This window comes from Globicephala melas, chromosome 8, assembly GCF_963455315.2.
Source record: "Globicephala melas chromosome 8, mGloMel1.2, whole genome shotgun sequence".
In the NCBI taxonomy this organism is placed as follows: Eukaryota; Metazoa; Chordata; class Mammalia; order Artiodactyla; family Delphinidae; genus Globicephala; species Globicephala melas.
Window position 1 is genome coordinate 10,711,050 of NC_083321.1, and position 23,077 is coordinate 10,734,126.

A 23,077-nucleotide genomic window follows, 5' to 3' on the forward strand; every position below is an offset into this window, starting at 1 on the left:
GTTGCAAACCAGCCCGGATTCATCATGTAAAATAACTTCCCAGCTCCCTAGATACCTGCCCAAGCAATAGGTAAAGTTGGAAGAAAAAGAAAGACTCGAAGAACAAAAGTATCAGAGCCCAAGAGAAACAGAAAAGAGCAGGCTAAAAAGCAAAAACCACCAGAGCTAGCCACCACAGTCACTAGGCAGAGAAGCTTAGAAGTCCTCAGGTGACAGGGGCACCAGAACTAGAGGTGGGGGGCGGGCAGTGGAGACAGGATGGAAAGAGCTTGATTGAAAGCTGAATTTGAATCCTGGTTCCTATGCTTCCTAAGTGGCCTGAAGCCAATTACTTAACCTCTGATTCTCAACTGTTTCATCTATAAAGGAGAAATGACAGGTGCCCCCAAGATACAAGGTAGTGTTCACATAGCCACCAGCACACCGCTGCGTTCATGATAGGGAGAGAGACCAAGCGGGGCGGGGCTCGGGCTGCCCGAGCGGAAGGCAATGAAGGGAGGCTTCTCAGGAGCACGAGTCAAGTTAACGGCTGAAGGGATCCCGAGCTCTGTCCAGGGCATTGGCGCAACACCTGGGCAGTGATGCCGAGCTGCCTGCAAATGGGGGTTCTCGGGTAGAGAGCACGTGAGCCAGATCCATGCGAGGCACCCCTGGGAAGGAAGGGCAGCTATTCTCTAGGGGAAGCTGAGGTAGGCTTTTGGATGAGGCCAAGACGGAGGGAAGGCACGGGCTCAAGGACATGGGTGGGGGCGACCAGAGGGAGGAGAAGCCGGTCGGTCCAGCTGGGACTAAGGGCTCACCCTCCGAGCTTCACTCTGATACTTGACAGCCTTTTTGGTGTCTGCCACGGCCCGCTCCACGAAGCCCACTGACTGGTCCATGTTGTTCTCAATGCGATCAATCATGGCTCCCTTTCCACGGACGCAAGAGGTGGGTCCAGCAGACAGAGGGACGGGGGGGGAGAAAGAGCGAGAGACGGCGCGCACGGTGGACCCTTCTCCGAAGGCAGCAGGAGAGGCTCACCTTCCGGGCCTGACCCTGGTACTTCACGGCTCTTTTTGTTTCCTCCCGAGCCTTCTCCACGTGGTCCACCGTGTGCATGACATTCAACTCTATGTTATCTAACATCTCACCCTGCAAAGGACAGACGCTAGTCACACCCAGGAAAGCCACCCCAGGACAGTCCTAGCTCACATGAGAAAGGGGTTCTCTTTCTTTTCAGCACCAAGAAGAGCATCTGGAAACTTTAACATGCAGCCTTCTGTGGGGCAAACTTGTACAACTTCCCCGTGATTACCTATGGTTCCCCAGGCCTTGGTGGCTGTCACTCATTCCAGAAACATTCACTCAGTTACTTCTCTGTGACAAGCACTGCACTGGGCACCTGGAGCACACTGTCTAGATGCCTGGGATATTCTGAAGGATCCCGCCACTTTTTTTTTTTTTTTAAAGTATGTGAAGAGAGAAGCCAAGATATTGGGTTGGCCAAAGAGTTCGTTTGGGTTTTTCTATAACATCTCACGGAAAAACCCAAACCAACTTTTTGGCCAACCCAATACATCTATCTCATGTTCTTAGGGCATCGCCAGGATGCTGGCTTCTTCCTGGTCATTCAGACCTGAACCAAGTTCATTCGGCCTGAACTGAGTTCATTCACTACTATAGAATAGTGCCCAGCACACGTCAGGTGCTCAATAGATAGCTGAGGTGGGAACAGTTGCTTTCTCTAAGGTACTCCCAGGTCCCGTAAGTGACAGACATTGGTTTTACCTGAGTTATCTGGTTAAGAGACAGCAGTCTCTTAATAAGATTCCCAACCTTTGCCCGGCTATTACTTCCTGACCAGAAGTTTGGTCTCTTCAGTTGAGTTCTGTGCATCTTAGGATGGGAATTCCCTTCACCCACCTAGACCTTCCTCAACCCAACCCATGGCGTTATGGCAGTCTCTACACAGAGAACAGAACTTACCATCACTTGAATCTCAAACCAGTTCCTCGGCAAGGCAGTGTGGGGAGAAAACAGAAGGGTAGGGATGGAGGGGCAGGAGAAATGGTCTCAACGGCTGCAAGGGGGTGGAAGAAAGGCCCCCGAGCCCAGAGCAGGGAACTGATGTCAAAACCAGCCGAGTGGTGCTCGGGCTTCAGTTAGGTTTCCTTCTACAGAGGAAGCAGTTTTCAATCCTCTCCAGGTGGCAGAGCCACTGGGAGTTCATGGTAATAGTGGCACCAAACCATGACACAGTGGCGAATTTAACTGCATCGTAAGAACCAGGAGACGTGTGACTCTGTGACACTGATACCATATGCTGGGGACAGAGCCATCCACCCCTGAGCAAGCTTACCCGGGACAAAACAGACTCTCAAGCTAAGCACTGTTCCCAGTTTTTCTGTAAATACCACTTCGCTGTCCCTTCAATCCTTCTGTTGTCTGCTCCTGTTCCTTAGCAAAAACTGTCAACATTTTTGGAAAAACACACATACAGAAGAAAAAACAAAAATGGAAAAATACAAAAACCTCTGTGAAGCCTAACTTTTCACCATAAACCGGGGAAAAGGCCCCATGTTTTCAGTGTCACCAGTGAAACAGTTCCTATCAGGAGATTGTCTTAAGGCATCACCATTAAGAGCCCATATCTCTAATTTAAAAAAGACCACGGTCCTGAGGCTGGAGGGAACCAGGTACTTGACAGAGCAGGTCAAACCCCATATTACTTAGAAATGACCTCCAGGCCGAAGTAACAGGCATGAATGACGAGGCTGCGACTGCCCAAAATGTCAGCATCTACTACGCAATTTCCCAACGATTCTCCCACCCCACCCGGCTTTCCAGGAGTCCCGTCTCGCCCTTCTCGGGAAGCCCCGGGCTTCCTCTCCTCCCTGCCCACGCGGCACCCACTGTTACCTGGTTCTCCACCAGCATGGCGATGTCCACGAACATGTCGTGAAGCTCCTTGATGCTGCTCTCCAGCCTCACGATGTCCTTGTGCCGTCCCTCGATCTCACTGAGGGCTTGCTTGGAAATCTGAGAGTCGATGATCTAGGCCAGGCCGCACAAGAGACCGACCATCTGCCGTCACGCTCGCCGCAGCCTCACCACACCCCTGCGGGGCTCCCGCCGCCCCACCCTCCCGGCCTCTGCAGCCCAGCCCGCCCCCACCATCACTCACCCCCGAGGTGAAGATGGCAGGGTTCCCACTCTCCAGCATCTCCTCCAGCTCCCCATCTGTTGTCTTCCTGCCGGCTTTACAACAAAAGGAGGAGAGCATCAAACATAAGATCAATGCTCACCATTTCAAAACTTCCCTGAAAGGGCTTCCCTGGTGGCACAGTGGTTGAGAGTCTGCCTGCCGATGCAGAGGACACGGGTTCGTGCCCCGGTCCGGGAAGATCCCACATGCCACGGAGCGGCTGGGCCCGTGAGCCATGGCCGCTGAGCCTGCGCGTCCGGAGCCTGTGCTCCGCAACGGGAGAGGCCACAATAGTGAGAGGCCCGCGTACCGCAAAAAAAAAAAAAAAAAGTTCCCTGAAAATGGGAATACAGTAAGTTCACCCTGAAGACCATGGCCTTACAAGCCTCCTGACGCTCCTCTCTCTGGATTTCTCCCCTAATCCAATCCGTCCTCAACATTATCAATAGTTACCTTCCTGAAGCCCATGTCTGATGACATTCCTTTCCAGCTCAGAATGTCTCCTGGCCCCCTTCACTCCACCACGGAGTCCAAGGGCCTCAGAACAAGGGGCCAGTTCCTGGGTGAGCCCTCCCTCCATCCGCCTTAACCTCACCCTGCTCCACCCAAATGCGCCCTGTTCCCAGGCCCTGGACGGCCTCTCCCTCCTGAACACGCGTGCTTTGTTCTGCCTGCGCCCTTGTTCATTCATTTCCTGCGCTCAAAGCACTTTCCGCCCTGTGGGGCCCTGCAGTCCCGTTTCTGATTCCTAAAGGGCGTGGCTGTAGTAACTTCTTTATTCCTCACGGCAACTAGCACCATTCTCTGCTGTCAAACAGGCAGCAAAAGATGTCATGAGCCCCAAGGAGTGCAGCTGTGTAGCAAGTTTCTGGATGCAGAAACGCTGGCTCCCACGGCAGTCAAACGACTCGGGCCTGGTAACTCCGAGCCTTCTTTCAGCCTAAGACGCAACATCCAGGATGCACCAGTGCTGTGAGGCCTGTCCCCAGCTTGGGCACAAAAGAGAAGGCAGAAGCCACCAGCGGGGCTACTGCTCCCTCTCCCCTGGGAGAGGGGAGGACACGACTGGGAACGGACAAGCACGTGGCAGGAAGGGTGAAGGGGCACAGGCCAAACTTCAAACACGCACTGATCTCGAGCTGCCGCTGGATTCGCCCTTTGCTGCGTTCACGGAAGTCCACCTGGGCCTCGTTGTATTTGGTCATCACCTCCACAAACTTCCGGGAGAGGACGGAGTGCTGTGGGAGCAAGGTCAAATGCTGTGAGCCCCCAGGAGGCGAGGGAGGGGAAGGTCCACAACTCTTACAGAACCCCAGCCCCTACGCAGCCTCATCTACAGCAGCACTGGTCCTGGAACCAGAGGACCAGGGACAACTCGTGGTGGGAATGTAAACGGGCACAGTCACTGGAAAACAGTATGGAGGTTTCTCAAAAAACTAAAAACAGAACTACCATATGACCCAACAATTCCACTCCTGGGTATATATCAAAAAAACCCAAAACATTAATTTGCAAAGATACATGCACCCCAATGTTCACAGCAGCATTATTTACAATTGCCAAGCAACCTAAGTGTCCATCAACAGATGAATGGATAAAGAAAATGTGGTATAGATATCTACAATGGAATACTACTCAGACATAAAAAAAAAAGAATGAAATTTTGCCATTTGCAGCAACATGGATGGACTCGGGAGGCATAAGTGAAATAAGACAGAGAAAGACAAATACTGTATGATATCACTTATATGTGGAATCTAAAAAATACAGCAAACTAGTGAATATAACAGAAAAGCAACAGGCTCACAGATAACGAGAAGAAGCTAGTGGTTACCAGTGGGGCGGGGAGGGCAATATCGGGGTGAGGGAGTGAGAGGTACAAACTACTGGGTGTAAGACAGGCTCGAGGATGTACTGTACAACACAGGGGATACAGCCAACATTTGGTCATAACTGTAAATGGAAAGTAACCTTTCAAAATTGTATAAAAACGAAAACAGAACAAAAAAACAAAGACCAGGTACAAGACTCAGTTTTTTGGTTTCCTAACTTTACACCGTTGGAAAAGTCGGCTGACCTTTCCAAAGCATGTTTTCAGTATCTATTAACCTGTCTTGCTGAACTCCTATAGTAATTGTGAGGCCAAAGGAGATACCCTGTGAATCTCAGAGGCCCTGTTTTCTAACGCTGCCGGACTCCCTCCTACATCCAAAGATCCTTGGGTTGTTACTCAAACTGACCTCCCCAACTTTTCTTGCTTCTAACTCAGTGCCTTCAAGTCAACGGCCCTGGTGCCTAAACTCAAATCTTCATCATTTTTTTTCCTTACTCACCTCTCAGCATCAAGCCCTACTGGTTTTTCCTTTGCAAAATCACCAATATCTATGCTTTTTTCAAACCAACTACCACCGGGCAAATTCAGACCCAAATCATTGCAAAACCCAACTAGAGACCCACCTGCCTCTCACCTCTTTCCCACTCTGATCCAGTTTTCAAATGGTTCCCATATTATCCTCCTAACAAACTGCAACCCAAAGTAAATGCATACAGGCTACTCAGTCAGCTCCAAACTCCCTGGACTGCAGCCAAAGGCCTCTGGAATACGGTGCTATGTTCTCTACCAAAAACTCAATGTCCACTATCCCATGACAGACGTTTTTCTCTAGACAGGCTGCTCTCTTCACGTCTGCCCCTCACACCCACCCCACCCCCGCTGCTACCAACCCACGCAGGCACCCACACACACCACCCCTGCCCCCACGCCTCTAAGGAGAACCTCTCCCCGAGCCTGTCCATGTTGGCACCTTGCCCACCAAGGCCCAGCCTCCTCTGGCCACCCCAGTTTTTCCCGAGATCGTCTGATGCTGGGAGCACGTGCATTCGATCCGGTCTTCATACACGTTCTCCTGGGGGTCTTATGTCATAGTTTCCTTGTGCTCCTTGAGCACCGTGCCAGTTCAACAACAAGGGTCATATCTTTGATGACCACCAAACACCCTGACTCCAAACTGGACAACTAATGACCAACAGTTTTCAGAGAGAAGACTTCAGTTTCCTCACCTGTAAACCAAAGAGGCTCACTAAACCCTCAGCAGTGCTCTGGGAGCCTCAGGCACCTCCTTAGAGGACAGTGTGAGAGGGGCCACCAGCTGGACTCGGCCCTGTCCCCCACTTCAACCTGAGCAGCTCCCCTCCATCAGTTCCTCAAATTGAGTTCCAAACAGTGGTTGTTGGTGGTTTTTTGTTTTAAAGGCTCCACAGCTAGAAAAGGGAACCCTCCTACACTGTTGGTGGGAATGTAAATTGGTGCAGCCACTATGGAGAACAGTATGAAGGTTCCTTAAAAAACTAAAAATAGGGTTACCATATGATCCAGCAATCCCACTCCCCAGCATATATCTGGAAAAGACAAAAACTCTAATTCGAAAAGATACATGCACCCCAACATTCATAGCAGCACTATTTACAATAGCCCAAGACATGGAAGCAACCTAAATGTCCATCAACAGAGGAATGGATAAAGAAGATGTGGTACTATATACAATGGAATACTACTCAGCCATAAAAAGGAATGAAATACTGCCATTTGCAGCAACATGGATGGACCTAGAGATTATCATACTAAGTGAAGTAAGTCAGACAGAGAAAGACAAACGTTATCACTTATATGTGGAATCTAAAAAATAATACAAATGAATTTATTTACAAAACAGAAGCACACACATGACTCACAGACATAGAAAACAAACTTATGCTTACCAAAGGCGGAAGGGTGGAGAATAAATGAGGAATATGTGATTAACAGATATACACTACTATATATAAAATAGATAAACAACAAGGATTTACTGTATCACACAGGGAACTATATTCGATATCTTATAATAACCTATAATGCAAAAGAATCTGAAAAAGAAGCATATATATATATATATATATATATGCAAAACCGAATCACTTTGCTGTACACTTAAAACCAACACAGTATTGTAAATCAACTATACTTCAATAAAGATTTTAAAAAGGGACTGATCTGGTGGCACAGTGGTTAAGAATCCGCCTACCAATGCAGGGGACATGGGTTCAAGCCCTGGTCCAGGAAGATCCCACATGCTGTGGAGCAACTAAGCCCGTGAGCCACAACTACTGGAGCCCGCACACCTAGCGCCCGTGCTCCACAACAAGAGAAGCCACTGCAATGAGAAGCCCGTGCACCGCAACGAAGAGTAGCACCCGCTCGCCACAACTAGAGAAAGCCCGCGCACAGCAACAAAGACCCAATGCAGCCAAATATAAATAAATGTATTAAAAAAATTTTTTTTAATTAAAAAGACTCCACAGCTAAGAAAAAAAAATTAGAAGATTGGACTAGATGGCGGTTAGACCAGGGAAAATCTCACCTGGGATTTCCGAATCCGAAGGTCTGCTGACGACCGGACCTCGTCTTCTTCAATACACCTCTCCATGCCTGGATGGGAGAGGAGGTTATTCTAGCAACGCACCTGCTGCTCTCCTCCAAGAAGCACACCGTGCAGCGCGGCCTCCGCTCTCTTTCTCACACACCCGGCCCAGGAGACGGAACAGCAGGTAGGTCCAGTCTCAAAAGGTCAGCTCACACCTGAGCCATGGGACACCCGTTCCACGACCTTCACTACTGCCGGGTCTTCTTCCTTGGATACCTCTCGGCACAGTGGTTAACAGCATGAGTCTCTGTCACTAAGAGACTCGGACTCAAATCCTTGCCGCTTAGTAGCCATGTAACTTTGGAAAAGCCACTTAACCTCTCTTAGTGTTCCTGTGCTCTCGTCTGTAAAATGGAATAAACAGCAGTGCCCCCCTAGCGGCACCAACGTGAAAATTCAATGAGAATGCACACGATCACGGCTATGACTGGAAGCTGCCACTAACGACGTCCACCTCCACCCGCATGAAAACAGGCAGTACAGGCTGTTTGGGGGGAAGAAATGATAAATTGGGCTGAGCGATGCTGCGTGCACTCTCAGACCAACAGCATGTGCTTGTCAGCAGGTACAGTGCGGCAAGAATGCAGATGGTAGCCGTGGAACTAAGGAACCTTCTGCGCCCCCAGAGGAACTGAAGCTACCACAGTGGCTTCACTGAAAACGCCCTAAACTGAGGGGCGGGCACGGGGGTGAAGGGAGGGTGATACGTGGCCCCCAAGAAATGTCTCCAGACGCTATAATCCATCTGACATCCATACATCACTAACATCACTGTTCAAATGGACGTAGGTGCTGGGGAAGGAAATGGGACCAGGAAGAGAAAAGTCGAGGGACTAAAGCTAAGGGACCAAGTCGCCCAAACACCCAGTAGCTGAAAGCACACTTTCATCCCCATCTCCGAACTTCAATTCTGGACTCTCTCAACCACAGTCATGACTCGAGAGCGGGTAAACTGTCTGGGGCTCTAATAGGTCATTCCAGGGACAGTGCCCAGACCACAAGCAAAGACGGCAAGGGTGGTGTCACTCCCGCCAGGAAGAGTTCCGGTCCAGGAGACCTGGACCCCGGACGTGAGACGGATGGTGGGAGTGCCGCCGGCTCCCTTTGTCCCTTTCTTACTCTTCAGTTTGTTCCGGACATTGTTGGCCCTTTTCTTGATCTCAGTCGTGAGCTGCTCCAGGTCATCCTTGGTTTCTGGATAAACAAACGCAGGCAGAGTCAGTTAGAAGAGACTGAGAGCTTAGTCAGCTACAGCAATCAACAGAGGAGGTGGGGAGCTTTCTCAGGTGCCCACTGCCCACAGCAGTATGTATCCTGGTGGGCTCTCAAGACATCTGTCATTAGAATCACAGAAAGCTTATTTTTAAAAGGCATTTTTTTCCTGGCATCCTACCCCAGAACTACAGAATAAAAACACCTCGTGGAAAAATAGGGGGGTACTGGGGAAGCATTTCAGGCAGAGGAAATAGCACAGGGGCAGTGGTGGGTGGGACAGAGATGAGGTATGTCGGCAGCTGTAAGAGCCGTTGCCATTCATGAGAGGGACTAGCTGGGAAGGAGAGGAGAGTTTGGCTAAATGGGTTGGACCATGAAGAGAAGAGGTAACAGCAGCAGAGCAGTGACCAGGAGAGGGTAGAGGAGGACGGGAGATGACATGGCACATATGTTAGTGGAAGGTAATACACCCCCTCCCCTGCTGCTCACAGAGGGAGGAAACCAAGGCCCAGCCCCAGTGGCCAAGGGTCACCGTTGGGTGATTCAGCCCTGAGTCAACACTCACTTGGCTCTGGAATGGGTGCAGACAGAATGACACTGTAGAGCTTCTTAGCTTCCTCCACGTGCTCTGAGATCTTGTCAATGTTGAGTCGAGTTTCCTCGATCTATAATTAGAAAGATGATAGCCTTTGTCATCAAGAGGAAGAATATAGCCATGACTGAGATGAAAACAGAGCTCCCTGCCCACCTTCTGGGTTTGTGGAATAAGATGGTGACAGGAAATGTCTTCTGAGGACCAGTGAGCCCAGTGAGTACCCTTTCCATAGTCAGAGAAACGAACGTAAACAGAGCAGTCATTGAAGACCCGTCCTCATTGCTCCCTGAGAGGAGTATGTTTACTCACCTTGGATGGGAAGATCCCGGCCAGAGTCAAGAAGGGCCAGGACAACTCCCGAGGAATAATCAGAGTGAAGGGTCAAGAAACCTTACCAGGCAGATCCCCAGCTCCTCCAAAAGTGGAGCCGCAGAAAGTGAGGACAGGAGAGAGGGAAAAAGGAAAGAAAGAAAGGGAAAGGGAGAGAACGAACCTGGAGAGTGAGAAACACAGAGAGAAGAATGAGAGGAAGAGAAAGACAGAAACAGAGATGAAGAAGAGAGAAAGAGAGAGAGAGACGAAGCAATGACCATCTCAGGACATGCTGAGCTTCTCTTGGACATGTGTTCTGGGGAAACGCCTCTTACTAGCTGATCGCCTTAGACGATCAAGACCCAGGAGCTCAAGCCATGGACCATTTCTGCCCATTTCTGAGGTTCCTAACTGTACAAGGTGTGTATCAGAAAGTACTTCTAGCCACGCCTCATTCCCAGATGGAACACCATCCCAGGACGCTGCTACCTGAGCATTTCAGTTCAGCTTCGGCTCCCTCTTCAAAGGCACCGGCTGTCCCGGCACCACGGCCTCTGCTGCGGTACCAGTGCATACGCAGGGAGCAGCACATGCCAGAGAGACCTCAAAACCCACCACATCTACCTGCCTCACTTCCACAATGAGGGGCACATCAACACGGCCACAGTCAACAAACAGAAATCTTGTAAAATGCCGAAGAGTAGGATCTTAACACCTGAGATACAACGAAAATACAACTCAGTATGCAGCTTCCGGCAGCCCTTCCTTCTGGTGAATAATTCACTTAAAGAAAAAAAAAAAAACAACAACCCTGATCACAACTCTCCAAATTACAAAGAAATAAAACTTGAGTTCTCTACCCCTCAAATTAGTAATTTTGACAGTGGAGCGGGGATTTGACCCTCTACAAATAGGGGTTGGCCAAAAAGTTCCTTTGGGTTTTTCCCATAAGACGTTACAGAAAACTTGAACGAACTTTTGGGCCAACCCGATATATTGGCTTTGATGCACCACAGTTTGAGAATGGAATTACTTGCTTAAAGATACAGAATAAACAAAACAAAACAAAAAACCAAACAAACAGAAAAACCAAAAAGAAAGATACAGAATACATTTTCAGTCTAATAATATCATCAGAGCGTAAATACAAATACAAGTAGCTACCCAAACATTTGGGAAGCATCTTCACAGCTGGCAAAACAATCCATGGCACTGCATTCAGACCGTTATTGAAATGAGGAAACTAAGTTTAAAGAGGTCATAGGTCACAGGGTTGGTGGTAGGCACAGCGCTCAAACAGCGCTCTCCAGAGTCCGACTGGGGTGCTTCTTCCATTAGAGCTAAGACAATGTTTTCGGCTTCTTCATACTGCTTCACTTTCAGCAGCATCCCTACCCAGCTATCAAAAAGGCCTGTGTTATCACCTGTGAACGCTGGTGGCTCTAGGGGTGCAACCACCTCAGACTCAGGGCCTCGGGGGACCCAAGAAATTGCCACCTTACCCTTCCCTCTCTCTTCATCTCTCCCATCAAACACTGGCTCCTCTTGCAACTCCTAAAGTGTCAGTGCATCACACCACGTTTCCATGTCCATCACGTGACTGTCATGCCAGAGCTATTACATTGTATAAAACAGGACTGAGGGGCTTCCCTGGTGGCGCAGTGGTTGAGGGTCTGCCTGCCGATGCAGGGGACACGGGTTCATGCCCCGGTCCAGGAAGATCCCACATGCTGCGGAGTGGCTGGGCCCGTGAGCCATGGCCACTGAGCCTGCGCGTCCAGAGCCCGTGCTCCGCAACGGGAGAGGCCACAGCAGTGAGAGGCCTGCATACCGCAAAAAAAAAAAAAAAAAAAAAAAACAGGACTGAGAAAAAAAACTTTCTAGAATATAACATGTCCTCGCCATTTTAAAATGAATTTTAACAACGGAACGAATCATCCTCTTTTAAGAAGCCAGAGGCCTAAGGTTTTGCATATTCAACAGACTGGATGTCTTAGAAAATAGCTCCCGGAATATTATTTCATCAAGTGAAGAGCATCCCGCCCCAAAGCTGGGTCAGTGGTAGGGAGACGAGGTAGGAAGTTTTTAGGATGAGACTGTTGGACCCCAAGCTTAGAGTCGCTCCAGGCACTTGGAGACCAGATGGTAAATGGGCCTCTGGGCTCCGTCCTCAACCTGCCTGCAGAACTTTCCAGGCCTGGGGCCTCCACCCCCGCCTCCAGTCATCCTCCACCCACGGCAGCTGCTCTCTTCCCTCTGTCCTCAACCACCTCACCATTTGGAGGTATTTCAGGGCCTCTGAGTTAGTAATCTAGTACTTCAGTCAGTTCACCAAATAACCTCGGAAGCCCTTCAGGACTTCAGAATGGGCAACTGGCCGATCACAGAGCTTTTTTTTCTTTAAACTTTGTGTCTCTGTTTTTTCTTGGAAGTGTTAGTTTTTCTCGAAGGTGACTTTCAGAGTATTTCATGGTAGCAGGTAGACATGCAATTAATTTCCTTTTGTGCATTTGCCAGACAACCAAAGATCGGGGCGGGGGGGACAGGGCTGGCAGGAAATCTGCCAGGGCTGCATCGGAAAGTTCAAGTGCTATTTGTCTGTGTGTTTGTTTGGGGTTGTTTTAAATAGACTGACGTTGCTCTGCACAATAATATATTGAAGAACTAAACCCGATTTAACATACACCTGTCCCAGAAACAAGGCCCTTCACTGGATGTCTGTGACGTCACCGTCACTCTGCTTTTTACGCACGAGAGCACTGCGGCTCAAAGAAATCGAGGAAGTCAATAAAGGCCGTAACTGCAGGAAAAGGCAAAACCGAGGTTTGAACCAAGGCAACTGTGAAGTCCAAACCCTGCCTCCTGAACCAGGTGAAGGTGCAAGAATCACCTATGGGAAGCTCTCTGTCTTCTCCCCCAGGTCCGTGTGTGTTCAGCCTGTGTCATGTGAATGCGTGTGACCCACTCACCAGTTCTGTGAGACAGGCTCAATTACCCTTGACTCACATCATGGGCCTTATTTCTTTGTTCTCCAACCAAGGCTCCCTGTAGAGAGCTTTTTACACAAGGAGAGCTCAAGCAACTCAGTCAAGCTGCTGACTGAGGGAACCAATCTGCAAGTTTTTGTTTTTTTTATCGCCATGCTAAATTTGCAGCTAATACATCCCCAATGCCCACTTATTTTTCGTTACTTTTTAAAATGTATTTTTCAACAATTTGTCAGTAATGGGGCAATCTAGATAGCACAGTTTAAGAAAATAAGTTAGAATCATACCAGGTTCACATTCTGGCTCCGCCCCTTAGCAGTTTTTTTGACCTTGAACAAGCCGCTTACCCTCTCTGAGCCCCAGTTCTCTCATCCGTGAAACGAGGATTATCATATTTCCCACTTCCTAGAGTTTGTGTGGGCATTAAATGAGATAAGATATGTCAAAGGCTTAACACAAAGTACACGCTCAATAAACGTCACATGGTGATAAAGACAAAAATAGCCAGCAACTATTTATTGCACGTTTACTGTGTGCAGGTACTACGCTGAGCCTTTATGAGCAATGTCTCATGGAATCCTCACAGCAGTGCTCATGTTAACAACATGTTCTGTGATGTCAGTAGCCACCCAAGGAAATCCAGTAAGGACAGCAAGTCAACCACTCTTCACATTGGGTGTCTGCCTCATGGAACCAACTATAATTACCACAGTATATAGGCTGCCCTCTGTATCCTCAAGTTCTGCCTCCATGGATTCAACCAACCCCGGATCGAAAATACTCAGGGAAAAAAAAAAATTCCAGAAAGTTCGAAAAAGCAAAACTCAAATTTATCACACCAGCAACTATTTAACATAGCCTTTCCATTGTCTTTATAACTATTTACAGAGCACTTACATTGTATTAGGTATCATAAGTAATCTAGAGATGATTTAAAGTATACAGGTGTGTGTAGATGATATGCAAATACTATGCCATTTTATATGAGACTGGAGCGTCCACAGACTGGGTATCCACGGGGGTCCTGGAACCAATTCCCCCCACCCCCGCAGACACCGAGGAAGGACCGTACTAATCACCATCATCTAACTAAAAGGAGGGAGTTATTTTCAAGGCATGGAGGGCCTCTTCCCTCTGGACCTAATTAGCCAGTGGAACCTAATCCAATGTAATGTACTGTGATGTAATCTAATCTAAAAGCAGAGAAAGTACTACTTTGGAGACTGGCAGATGCCGTGGGGTAAGGTATAAGGCTTTGTCTCTTCTACCTAAAATGTCTCTGCCTCCCCTAAATTCCCAGGTGCCTGGTACCTCTTAAGTTAGGCATTAAATCTTCCATATTTATTTATTGAAAATTTATTATATGTCACCTTTTGAAGGTGACAAAAGTACTGGGGTCGTAAGGGTCAAATAAATGACTCCCGCTTCGCACAATTCATATACCTTTACTTTTCTCCCCAAATAGCAAAATCCGAAACAGTCCTTGTATTAGAAGGTCTCGGTGAAGTCCTCCCTGACTTGTTTGCTGCTTTGCTTTGGAAAACGAACACTGACGAGGGACAGAGGAAGGTCTCAGTCAGCCAAGCTACAGAAGGCAAGTCCCTCAAGGGGTTTTAGCAAGACTGAGCGTAGTATGTCAACTCTCCTTTTACGAATGAAAAGAAAGATGATCTCAGAGCTATACTGACCAGTGAAAAGTAGCAGTCTTGGACAATCACCTCAAATCAATTAAGTGTATCCGGGCTTTGCATCACTCAAAGTAGGGTCAGGAAAATAAAAACCTATCTAGTTATTTTAGCCGAAGTAATTGGGTAGGTTGGGTAGTTTCCCTCCCTCATGAAAAGGACTTCTGAGCTTTTCTAGCTGCCCACTGGAAAATACAGGGAAATCTAGACACAGAGATGCAAGAGCTGAGAAGCCAAACAGAGGGTGGTGAGGCACTCTGGAAATGAGCGACAGCTGGCTGGAGGGACGAAGAAGGAAGGAGGGGTCACCAGGGCCCCTCTGATGGGAGTCAGACGATGGTGGAGTCAACCGGCAGAACAGGACCACGGAGGAGGGTCTATGGAGGGAAAGTTGAGGCCGTGGAGGAGATACGTCTGGGAGGAAAACCGAAGCTTCATCCCCCGACCTTGACTCTTCTGCGGTGCCTCCCCTGGGTCAAACACACCAAAAGCCAGTTGGCAAGGGAACCTGGGCAATGAGTACCTTGCAATACAGAGCAGAGTACAGAGAGGGCAGGGAACGGACCGGAGGGTAAACAGGCAAATGACCGGCAAGGGCTTCCTGCCTGCCTATGGAAAGAGCCCAGAGACGCAGAACCTACCAGCTCACCTAGTCATCCAAAGATGCTACTTCAAGAACGAGTTGGAGAGCATTTAACCTGCTAGATTCGACTTAATGCCTAGATTTCCAAGTTACATCCACTTTGAGGATCTTCGTTTTAACAAAGATCACAAGACTGTTCACCTCTCATTTCCGCTAACCAGCCACTGCTCCACCCATCTCGTTCCCCTCAGATGCCTGGACCCCCATCACTATGCCAAGCACATGGTGTCCCTCAGCAGAAGTTTGTTCAATGGATAGATACATGAATATAAGTAACTCCAGGGGTAAGCTTGCTTCATACACCACTGCCGAATTGCCTCATACACCTTTCTTAAGCACATCCAAGAAAGAAAACTTTATAATAGCATTTTCTGAAATCTATTCATTCATTTTGCTGACCGAAGTTACATGTCACAAAGGGTTCTATGAAAAAAATAAGTGTTGAGATAGGAAAGTTAACCAGGTTTCTTTATTATGGGACTTCTTAGAATCTTTAGTAAGTTCATGTGCATTTTCAATCTCCATGGGAGGAAAAGAGTATGAAGTGTTTCTCAAACATGTTTGATCACAGAAATCTTTCTGCATCTCATACTGCCATCCAAATAGCCATCCCCACCTGCCCCTGCCCTTTCTTGTTAACAGAACTCTGATTTTGTTTGGGCAGCAGTGTTGCCAGCCCCAGAGGATGAATCATGATCGGTTCTATGGCCATCCTGACAAGCCTGCCCCTTTGCTAAGTTCTCACTTTCCTGGTCTCCATGCTAGAAAAGAGTGGCCATGACCATGTGATCCACTGCTGGCCAAAGAGCCCCAGGGGAAGTCAGCGTGGAGGGTTTGGGTAGTTTTCCTCCCTGATCAAAGGATTTCTGAACTTTTCTAGCTCCTGCTCTCCCCCTGCCTGCGATGCTGGTGTAGGATGATGGCATATGGAGCTGTGACTCTGGCGGTTTTAAAACATGGCACAAATTCTTCAATCTCCTCATTGAGGGGTGGTATCTCTGTACTGCTCTCTTGAATCTGGCGGGCTTGTGACTGCTTCGACAACAGAGTACGATACGAGCGATGGGCTGTATGACCTGCACAGCTACAATGCTTGTCTTGGAGCCCTAAGCCTCCTCCACCAAACCGATGACCCTGAGCCGGTCATGCTGAGGAGCCCGTGCCACAGAAAGAGGTCAAGTACAGGTGCTCCTTTGACTCACCCTACTTCAGGCACCAGATGCTTGAATTAAGAAGTCTCTGAGGGGCTTCCCTGGTGGCGCAGTGGTTGAGAGTCCGCCTGCCAATGCAGGGGACGCGGGTTCGTGCCCCGGCCCGGGAGGATCCCACATGCCGCAGAGCGGCTGGGTTCGTGAGCCATGGCCGCTGAGCCTGCGCTCCGCAACGGGAGAGGCCACAGCAGTGAGAGGCCCGCGTACCGCAAAAAAAAAAAAAAAAGAAGTCTCTGAGATTCCAGGGACTTCCCTGGTGGTCCAGTGGCTAAGACTCTGTGCTCCCAGTGCAGGGGGCCCGGGTGCGATCCCTGGTCAGGGAACTAGTTCCCACATGCCACAACCAAGAGTTGGCATGTTGCAACTAAGAGTCTGCAACCCGCAACTAAAAGATCCCACGTGCTGCAACTAAGACCCAGCACAGCCAAACAAATAAATAGATAAACAAATATTTAAAAAAAAAAAAAAGTCTCTGAGATTCCAGACTCTGGTTATTCAAGGCCCCAGAAACTGTGTCGCAAAAATAACCCACCTCCGGGAGCTCCCTGGTGGTCTGGTGGTGAAGAGATTCAGCACTTTCACTGCTGGGGCCTGTGTTCAGTCTCTGGATGGGGAACTGAGAGATCCCACAAGTCGCGAGGGCACAGCCCCCGCCCTCCCACCCCACAAAAAAAACCCACCTTCACTGGGCCCTGTCTGAATCCCTAATCCACAGAAGCCATCAGAATTACAAAGTGGTCGCTTCACCCCACTAACTGGTAAGGTGGTTTGTTACACAGCAGGCCACCTCCATCTCTCAATCTTGCCCTCTCAGGCAGGTTCTGTTTCCTCTAAAACTCTGCACTCTCTGCCGACTGAAAAAAGAGACCAAGGAAAATACAGACAGCTGCAAATTAGACAAAAAATCGAAGGTTTATCATTTACTAGACCCTGGCTTTTTAACAGCCAAGGAGGCCTCAACACCCAAGGGTCAACTCTTTTCTATAATAACCGGGAGGCTGGAGAAACCACTTGAGTTTTACAGGGCAAAGCACATTTTGAAAACATCCTGATCTTGCGACTTCATCTGTACCTTGCAAATGCCTCTCACCAAGCTGTGATTCACACCATCAGTCCTCAGCAAATAACCAGGGGTGACCTACCTGCTGAAAGCAGTCCAAAGGGTACCTTTTATCACAAGAGTGCATCCCCAAGAAATCTACAGAGCTATCAATGTATCCTGCAGGAGGTACTGGGTGTATTCCTTAGACACATATAGAGGGAAACCTTTTCATTTCCCCAAATCCCTATTATCTGGAATGCACTTTAACCCACCTTCAAGGATATTTCCAGACCACATTCTCTAAAGTAAAGTTTGTGGTCTATTTATTCACAAATACACTGGGGAACCGAATGCTGATGAGAACTAAAATTTACGGAAGACATACTTACTGTAGGTCAGGCACCGTGCCGGTACCTCCATATACTTTCTCATTTTATGTTTATAACAACCAGCAGGTAATACCGCTAGGCCTGTTTTAGAGGAAACTGGGGTTTAGAGCAGCTAAACCACTTTTCCAAAGCTATACCACTGTAATGGGCAGAGCTGAAATTTGGACCGGGATCCGTGGGGAGCCAGAGCCTGCACAACCTCTTTCCATGACGGGCTCCCTCCTGCCTCTGCCCCACGTCAATACTGATCCTCCCTGTGCTCTATCTACATGAGTCCAGAGGCAGGTAACATTTCCCTAAGCCCTCTCTAAGCACTTTCTGAGTGCTGGCTCCTCTCATCCCCAACAGATCTGTCTGGTGAACATTTTCCTCCCCATTTCACAGTTAAACCCACAGAGACTTAGAGAAAAGATAAGGCGTGTGCCCAAGATCACACAGTTAGTGGCAGGTAGGGAACTATGTCCAAAAAGTCATGCTCTTTCCACCCCACCACGCGGTCCCCTTCTCCACCCTAAATACGATAGGGCTTTTTTATTTCCCAAATGATAGAAAAGCATTTAACTAAGAGAAAGCAATAAGAAAAGCAACAGCCCTCGAGACCTTGTTAAGTCGCCCCAAATAACTGCCATCCATCTGGCGCGGTTCTGTTCAGATGATGCTTTCCAGATGTACAATCTTCATGTGATCTCATGTAATCCTCACAACAGCCTTGAAAGGTTAAGTACTGCCATTCCCAGTTTCCAGAGCAGGAATCAAAACCCAGCCGGGTTAAGGAACCTGACCAAGGTTAACTGCTATTAAAGGCCTGAGGATAGACTCTGACCAGGTCTTGGAGGCCAAGGCCCACCATCTTCCCACCTCACAAGGAGTACTGCCTCTCGGGGCCCCTCTTACGGGTTCAGAAAAGAGGTAGGGCACCGTTAATGGAGAAGAATCCTTATCCTAGGAAAGAAGTGAATGTAACTGGTTCTCTACGGCAAGACCAGAGGAATGAGCTACAATGATGTCATGCATCTCCTTAAGTCCACCCCCAGCACTGAACAGAAAGACCTTTTCCTTCCACAGTCCACACCTAGAACAATACTGGACTCACAAAACTCAAGCATTGTTTGATCTGACTATGACTCCTCCACCAAAGAGATGGACCCACCCATGGAGAGGGTGGGGATCTGTGCAGTATTCACAGCCAACTTCCCAATCAGGTCAGCACACACGCAAGTTCGCTCTGAAACCTGCTTGTGACTCTCACAGATGAACTGGCATAAGCCATCACGTCCCGCTCCGCTCCACTTAGGAAAGAACTAGAGGGTGGCTTTTCCAGATGACAGGAAGCACCCACACCTCCCCTGCAAGAAGAATATGACGTCTTTTTATATATGCAATAAAAAGCCTAAATAAAGAAACCATAACATGGTGGCAGGAACTTCAGTGCCGGAACTTCTTGTGGCTTGGTTTGGTTTTATTGAAACACATGTACGTCAGATGCTACGTGGAATGTTTTAGAAACACTAACTCATTTGATCCTCCTAATAGCCCCATGGGGAATTACATTATCAATCCCAAGGTACAGATAAGGAAACCAAGCCTGTTAAGGGAACGTTCACAAGATCAACAGCTGTCGGGCTGAGGTTTGAACCCACATTTCCCTGGCTTCAAAGGCTGTGTTTCTGTCCATGGTACACAACGCCCCTCAACGCCCCACCCAAGCTTCCCATCACTGTCTACCACAGCACCTTCCAACAGGACCCTCTACATCAAAGACTATGTGAATCTGTACACATGGGGACACCCATGTTTGCCTCTGCTGAATTTCGAAAAACATAAACTGGTAGTTTCTTGGTTTCTCAGTTATCACCAGAGGAGTCAAAGGGATTGAATTTTTGGAAACAACAATTCTGATCTACCCGAATCACAGGCCTAAAAATGTAATGAAATGCATTTTTTTTCCCCCACACTTGTGGCTGGGCCCCCAGCGTTGGTTCTGTATTTAAACTATGTAATTCAGGCAAGAAAGGATATCATTAAAATGTTGTCATGTAGCGTAAGACCTTAAAAGCATCTCTTTAATATATATAATTTACCTTCTCCTGACTTTCTTGGTAAGATTAAAAATCCTCCCAAGTACTGAAGAAACTCTCCGTGTAACTTCTTGGTGCGTTCATTCCACCCCAGCAAAAGACTGACTTTCCTCTGCTACCCTTGAAAGATCTGGGGGGTTTTATTCTTTACTAAGGAAGTTGTGTTTCCTTATGTCCATTCAGAAAAAAAATACCAGAAGGGCACCTACCTCAGAAAAGAACTCGTCCATGAAAGCTGTGTTGTCAATAGCAATCTCGACCTCATCGGCATCATCATCCTGTGTCAGCTGCTTCTGTGAGAGACAAAAAGGAGGGTGAGACCAAAAGCACCAGAAATAACAAACAGCACTGAATGCTCCCTAAAGACTGGGAGCTGTATCTGTAGTGAACATTTTACATACATAATCTCCTTTAAAACTCAGAACAGCTCTGTGATGTATCAAACTCTGATGTCATACTGTCTAAGTTTAAATCCTAGCTCCATACTTACTGATACTTTACAGGGGGATGAGGGTAAGAAGGGAGCAAGTTACTAAACTCGCTGTGCCTAGGTTTCCTTATCTGTAAAGTGCTAATAAGAACACCACTTACATCATAGGTTCGTTTACAAAATAAATGAGCTAATGAATATAAAACACTTTGGCACAGTGCCTGGCATACTGTAACTACTCAATAAATATGTTTTGGTGGTGGTGGTATTGGTGATGTTACTATAACTCACTCCAGTTGGAGAACATAAAACAGAGAGGTTATGTAACTTGGCCGAAGTCACACAGCTAAAATGTTGGAGACAGGCAGATTCTAGCCCATCCTTTGGATTTGGACCATATGTTCCTAAACTCTTCTCCACAACGTTCAGATGCATGACCTACTGTACTGGGGATCTGTATTAAGACAGTCCCAATTCCTCCAAAGCACTAGCTTCAAATCATCACAGAAGGAGCACACATTTTCCTGTTTTCAGAAACCACCTACTGCAAAGGAAACAGCGCTGTGTGCTGTTCCCTGTCAGAGCTCATGTTTATGGGGAAAAGGAAGCTCTCTCGGCAGCCCCCAGCAACCCCCGGGGACCCCGGCTTTCATAATCTCGTTCAGCTACCGCTACAAAAGCACAAAATGGCTATCTAAAGGAAGTGCTTCCATTCCCACCCAGCTAAAGGGCCTCGGCAGCTTCTGCATCCTTCCCAGATGCTCCTTCCAGACGACTGCTGCATTACACACAGCCCACCTCTAAGCAAGGAAGACCTGGTTGTTGGGAGTGGAGGTGGGGAGGGGGTGAACCCCTCGACACCTGCTTCTCCACACCCTTCAGTGGCCTTTGGCCTCCAAAGCCAAGACATGTCACTCTCAACATGGGAACTCCACTAGCAAGGAAAGCCACCAGGGGCCTCTTTCCTTCCCCTGCTACCCTCCCCCAGACCTGCTACAGCAGATGGAGTTACCGGGAATTCCCACGGAAATTTGGGACTCTCCAGCCATCTGGGGAGCCTCTTCTGACTGGATCCTCTGTAATCTCATTCTCTGGCTTGTCTGCAACCATCAGCAACCCAAGCTTAATAGCCACCTTCAAAGGAACTGAATTTGAGGACATTGCTACAGCCCCCAACAATCACCTTCCTAAAACTTAGGACTGATCCCGTCCTTTGCCACTTAAAGTCGTTCAGTGATAGTTCTCAGGATTGAAAGTCCCAGGATTGCAAGTCCCAAAGCCTAACAGAGCATACGGGGCCCTTTAAGATCCAGTCCCGCCCACGTTTCTCCCTCTACGATGCATCTCTGGACCAGGCGCTTGGAAACTCCTAGCACTTCCTGGACACATCATTCTTTCATATTGCTGAACTGTCACACAAGGACTTCTTTCTGAAATGCATTTGTCCAGCTGGCAAAATTTTATTGAGCCTTTAAAACTCAATCTCGAACAAACTCCTCCCTGATCTGACACTCCCCGACCCCCCATGCAAACTTGAAAACCTCCCTGAGCTCCCAGTGCATTTTGTGCAAACCTTCCACAGCATCAATCCCAGCCCTCTATTAATTCACTTATCTATCCTTCCCCACTGACTGTAAACTCCTGGAGGGTCAGGGTTGCCTTATGTATCCACTGGAGAAGATACTTTGAGTGTGTGCCTGCCCAGAACACCTCCCTTTGTGAAGATAACCCCGACCTTCCCCACATGATTCTGGGAAGGTTATCAATCACCACCCAAGCTCCCTGAGGATTCTGAATTGTGAAGTGAACAGAGCCGAGTCAACCTATAGCAGCACCCAACAGAGATGCCTGCTTGGTTCCCAGGGCTACCCTTGTTTCTGTCCTCCCTAACCCACCCCCTGGCTTAGAGCTAGTTCTATAGATCTTCCCCAGTATTCTTTCAATGAGTCCAATAGTATTCTTGTAATGCTGTTTTTTATTCATTTAGCCAGAACCGGCTTCTGTCACTTGTAATTAAAATTACTTGTACTTGGGAATTCCCTGGCGGTCCAGTGGTTAGGACTCTGCTCTTTCACTGCTGAGGGCCTGGGTTTGATCCCTGCTCGGGGAACTAAGATCCCACAAGCCATGGGGAGTGGCCCAAAAAAATAAATAAGTAAAATAAAATTACTTGTACTTGTCATTAATTAACTTATTCCACATGTATACTGAGCACTTACCATACGCTATATATGTAACGGAAACTTAATCGATTCTAGTTGAATAAATAACCCCTACCAGAGACCGGCAGCCTGGATCCACCCAGCAGTTTCTAAAGTGTGGGATAAAATGCTCCTTTTATCAACTATCATCAATACTTGGGCCTCTCAGCAGCCTCCAGAGAGCTCCATCTCCCAAAAAGGATCTCGGAGATCCTCACTAGAAAACAGGAACCTGGTCTCCCTCCAGGAAGGTGAGTTAACAAGCATTTGTTGAGTTTCCTCTCTTTGGAGGTCTTGTAGAGACCCCCACTGAGGGGATATATCCCATGTATGTGTGTGTATAGACACACATGAGGGTGTCAACTCAGTTTTCTTCAAATAGGTACACGTGCTATGGAAATGGGATGAGGCTGCCATCGTGGGATGGACTAAGGGAAGGTTTTGGAAGCTGGGAACACGTGTGTCCTGAAGCATGGGACACAGGCCCCTAGCCCTCCATCATCACATGCACTTTTGAGACCCCTGGAATTTGTCCAGGGATTCCCCACCCAAGACGGCCACATGTTGGCTTTGAACAGGCTCTAACAGGGCAGCCTGGGCCACCTCCAGTGAGAGGACATGTGAACTGGGAAAAAAGAA

At 48.1% G+C, this 23,077-nt stretch overlaps 1 protein-coding gene across 12 annotated transcripts in view; it reads right to left on the reverse strand.

The window, feature by feature from the left end:
- The window catches only part of STX3 (syntaxin 3), a 145,436-nt gene that overhangs the window by 108,181 nt on the left and 14,178 nt on the right, over positions 1 to 23,077 (reverse strand). For 9 of the 12 annotated variants that reach the window (XR_009564839.2, XR_009564838.2, XR_009564836.2 and 6 more), the window contains exons 2-9: positions 20,017 to 20,100; positions 9,431 to 9,530; positions 8,770 to 8,844; positions 7,588 to 7,655; positions 4,317 to 4,425; positions 3,167 to 3,240; positions 2,902 to 3,036; positions 1,024 to 1,134 (exon numbers count right to left, since the gene is read on the reverse strand). Coding sequence is in view for 8 of the 12 variants with exons in the window: in XM_060303161.2 (XP_060159144.1) it covers positions 1,024 to 1,134; positions 2,902 to 3,036; positions 3,167 to 3,240; positions 4,317 to 4,425; positions 7,588 to 7,655; positions 8,770 to 8,844; positions 9,431 to 9,530; positions 20,017 to 20,100 (756 nt within the window). In the remaining 4 variants the exon portion in view is untranslated. Of the gene's footprint in view, positions 1 to 800; positions 912 to 1,023; positions 1,135 to 2,901; positions 3,037 to 3,166; positions 3,241 to 4,316; positions 4,426 to 7,587; positions 7,656 to 8,769; positions 8,845 to 9,430; positions 9,531 to 20,016; positions 20,101 to 23,077 lie in introns of all 12 variants that reach the window. The other 3 variants (XR_009564837.2, XM_060303160.2, XM_060303165.2) reach the window with 1 other exon arrangement.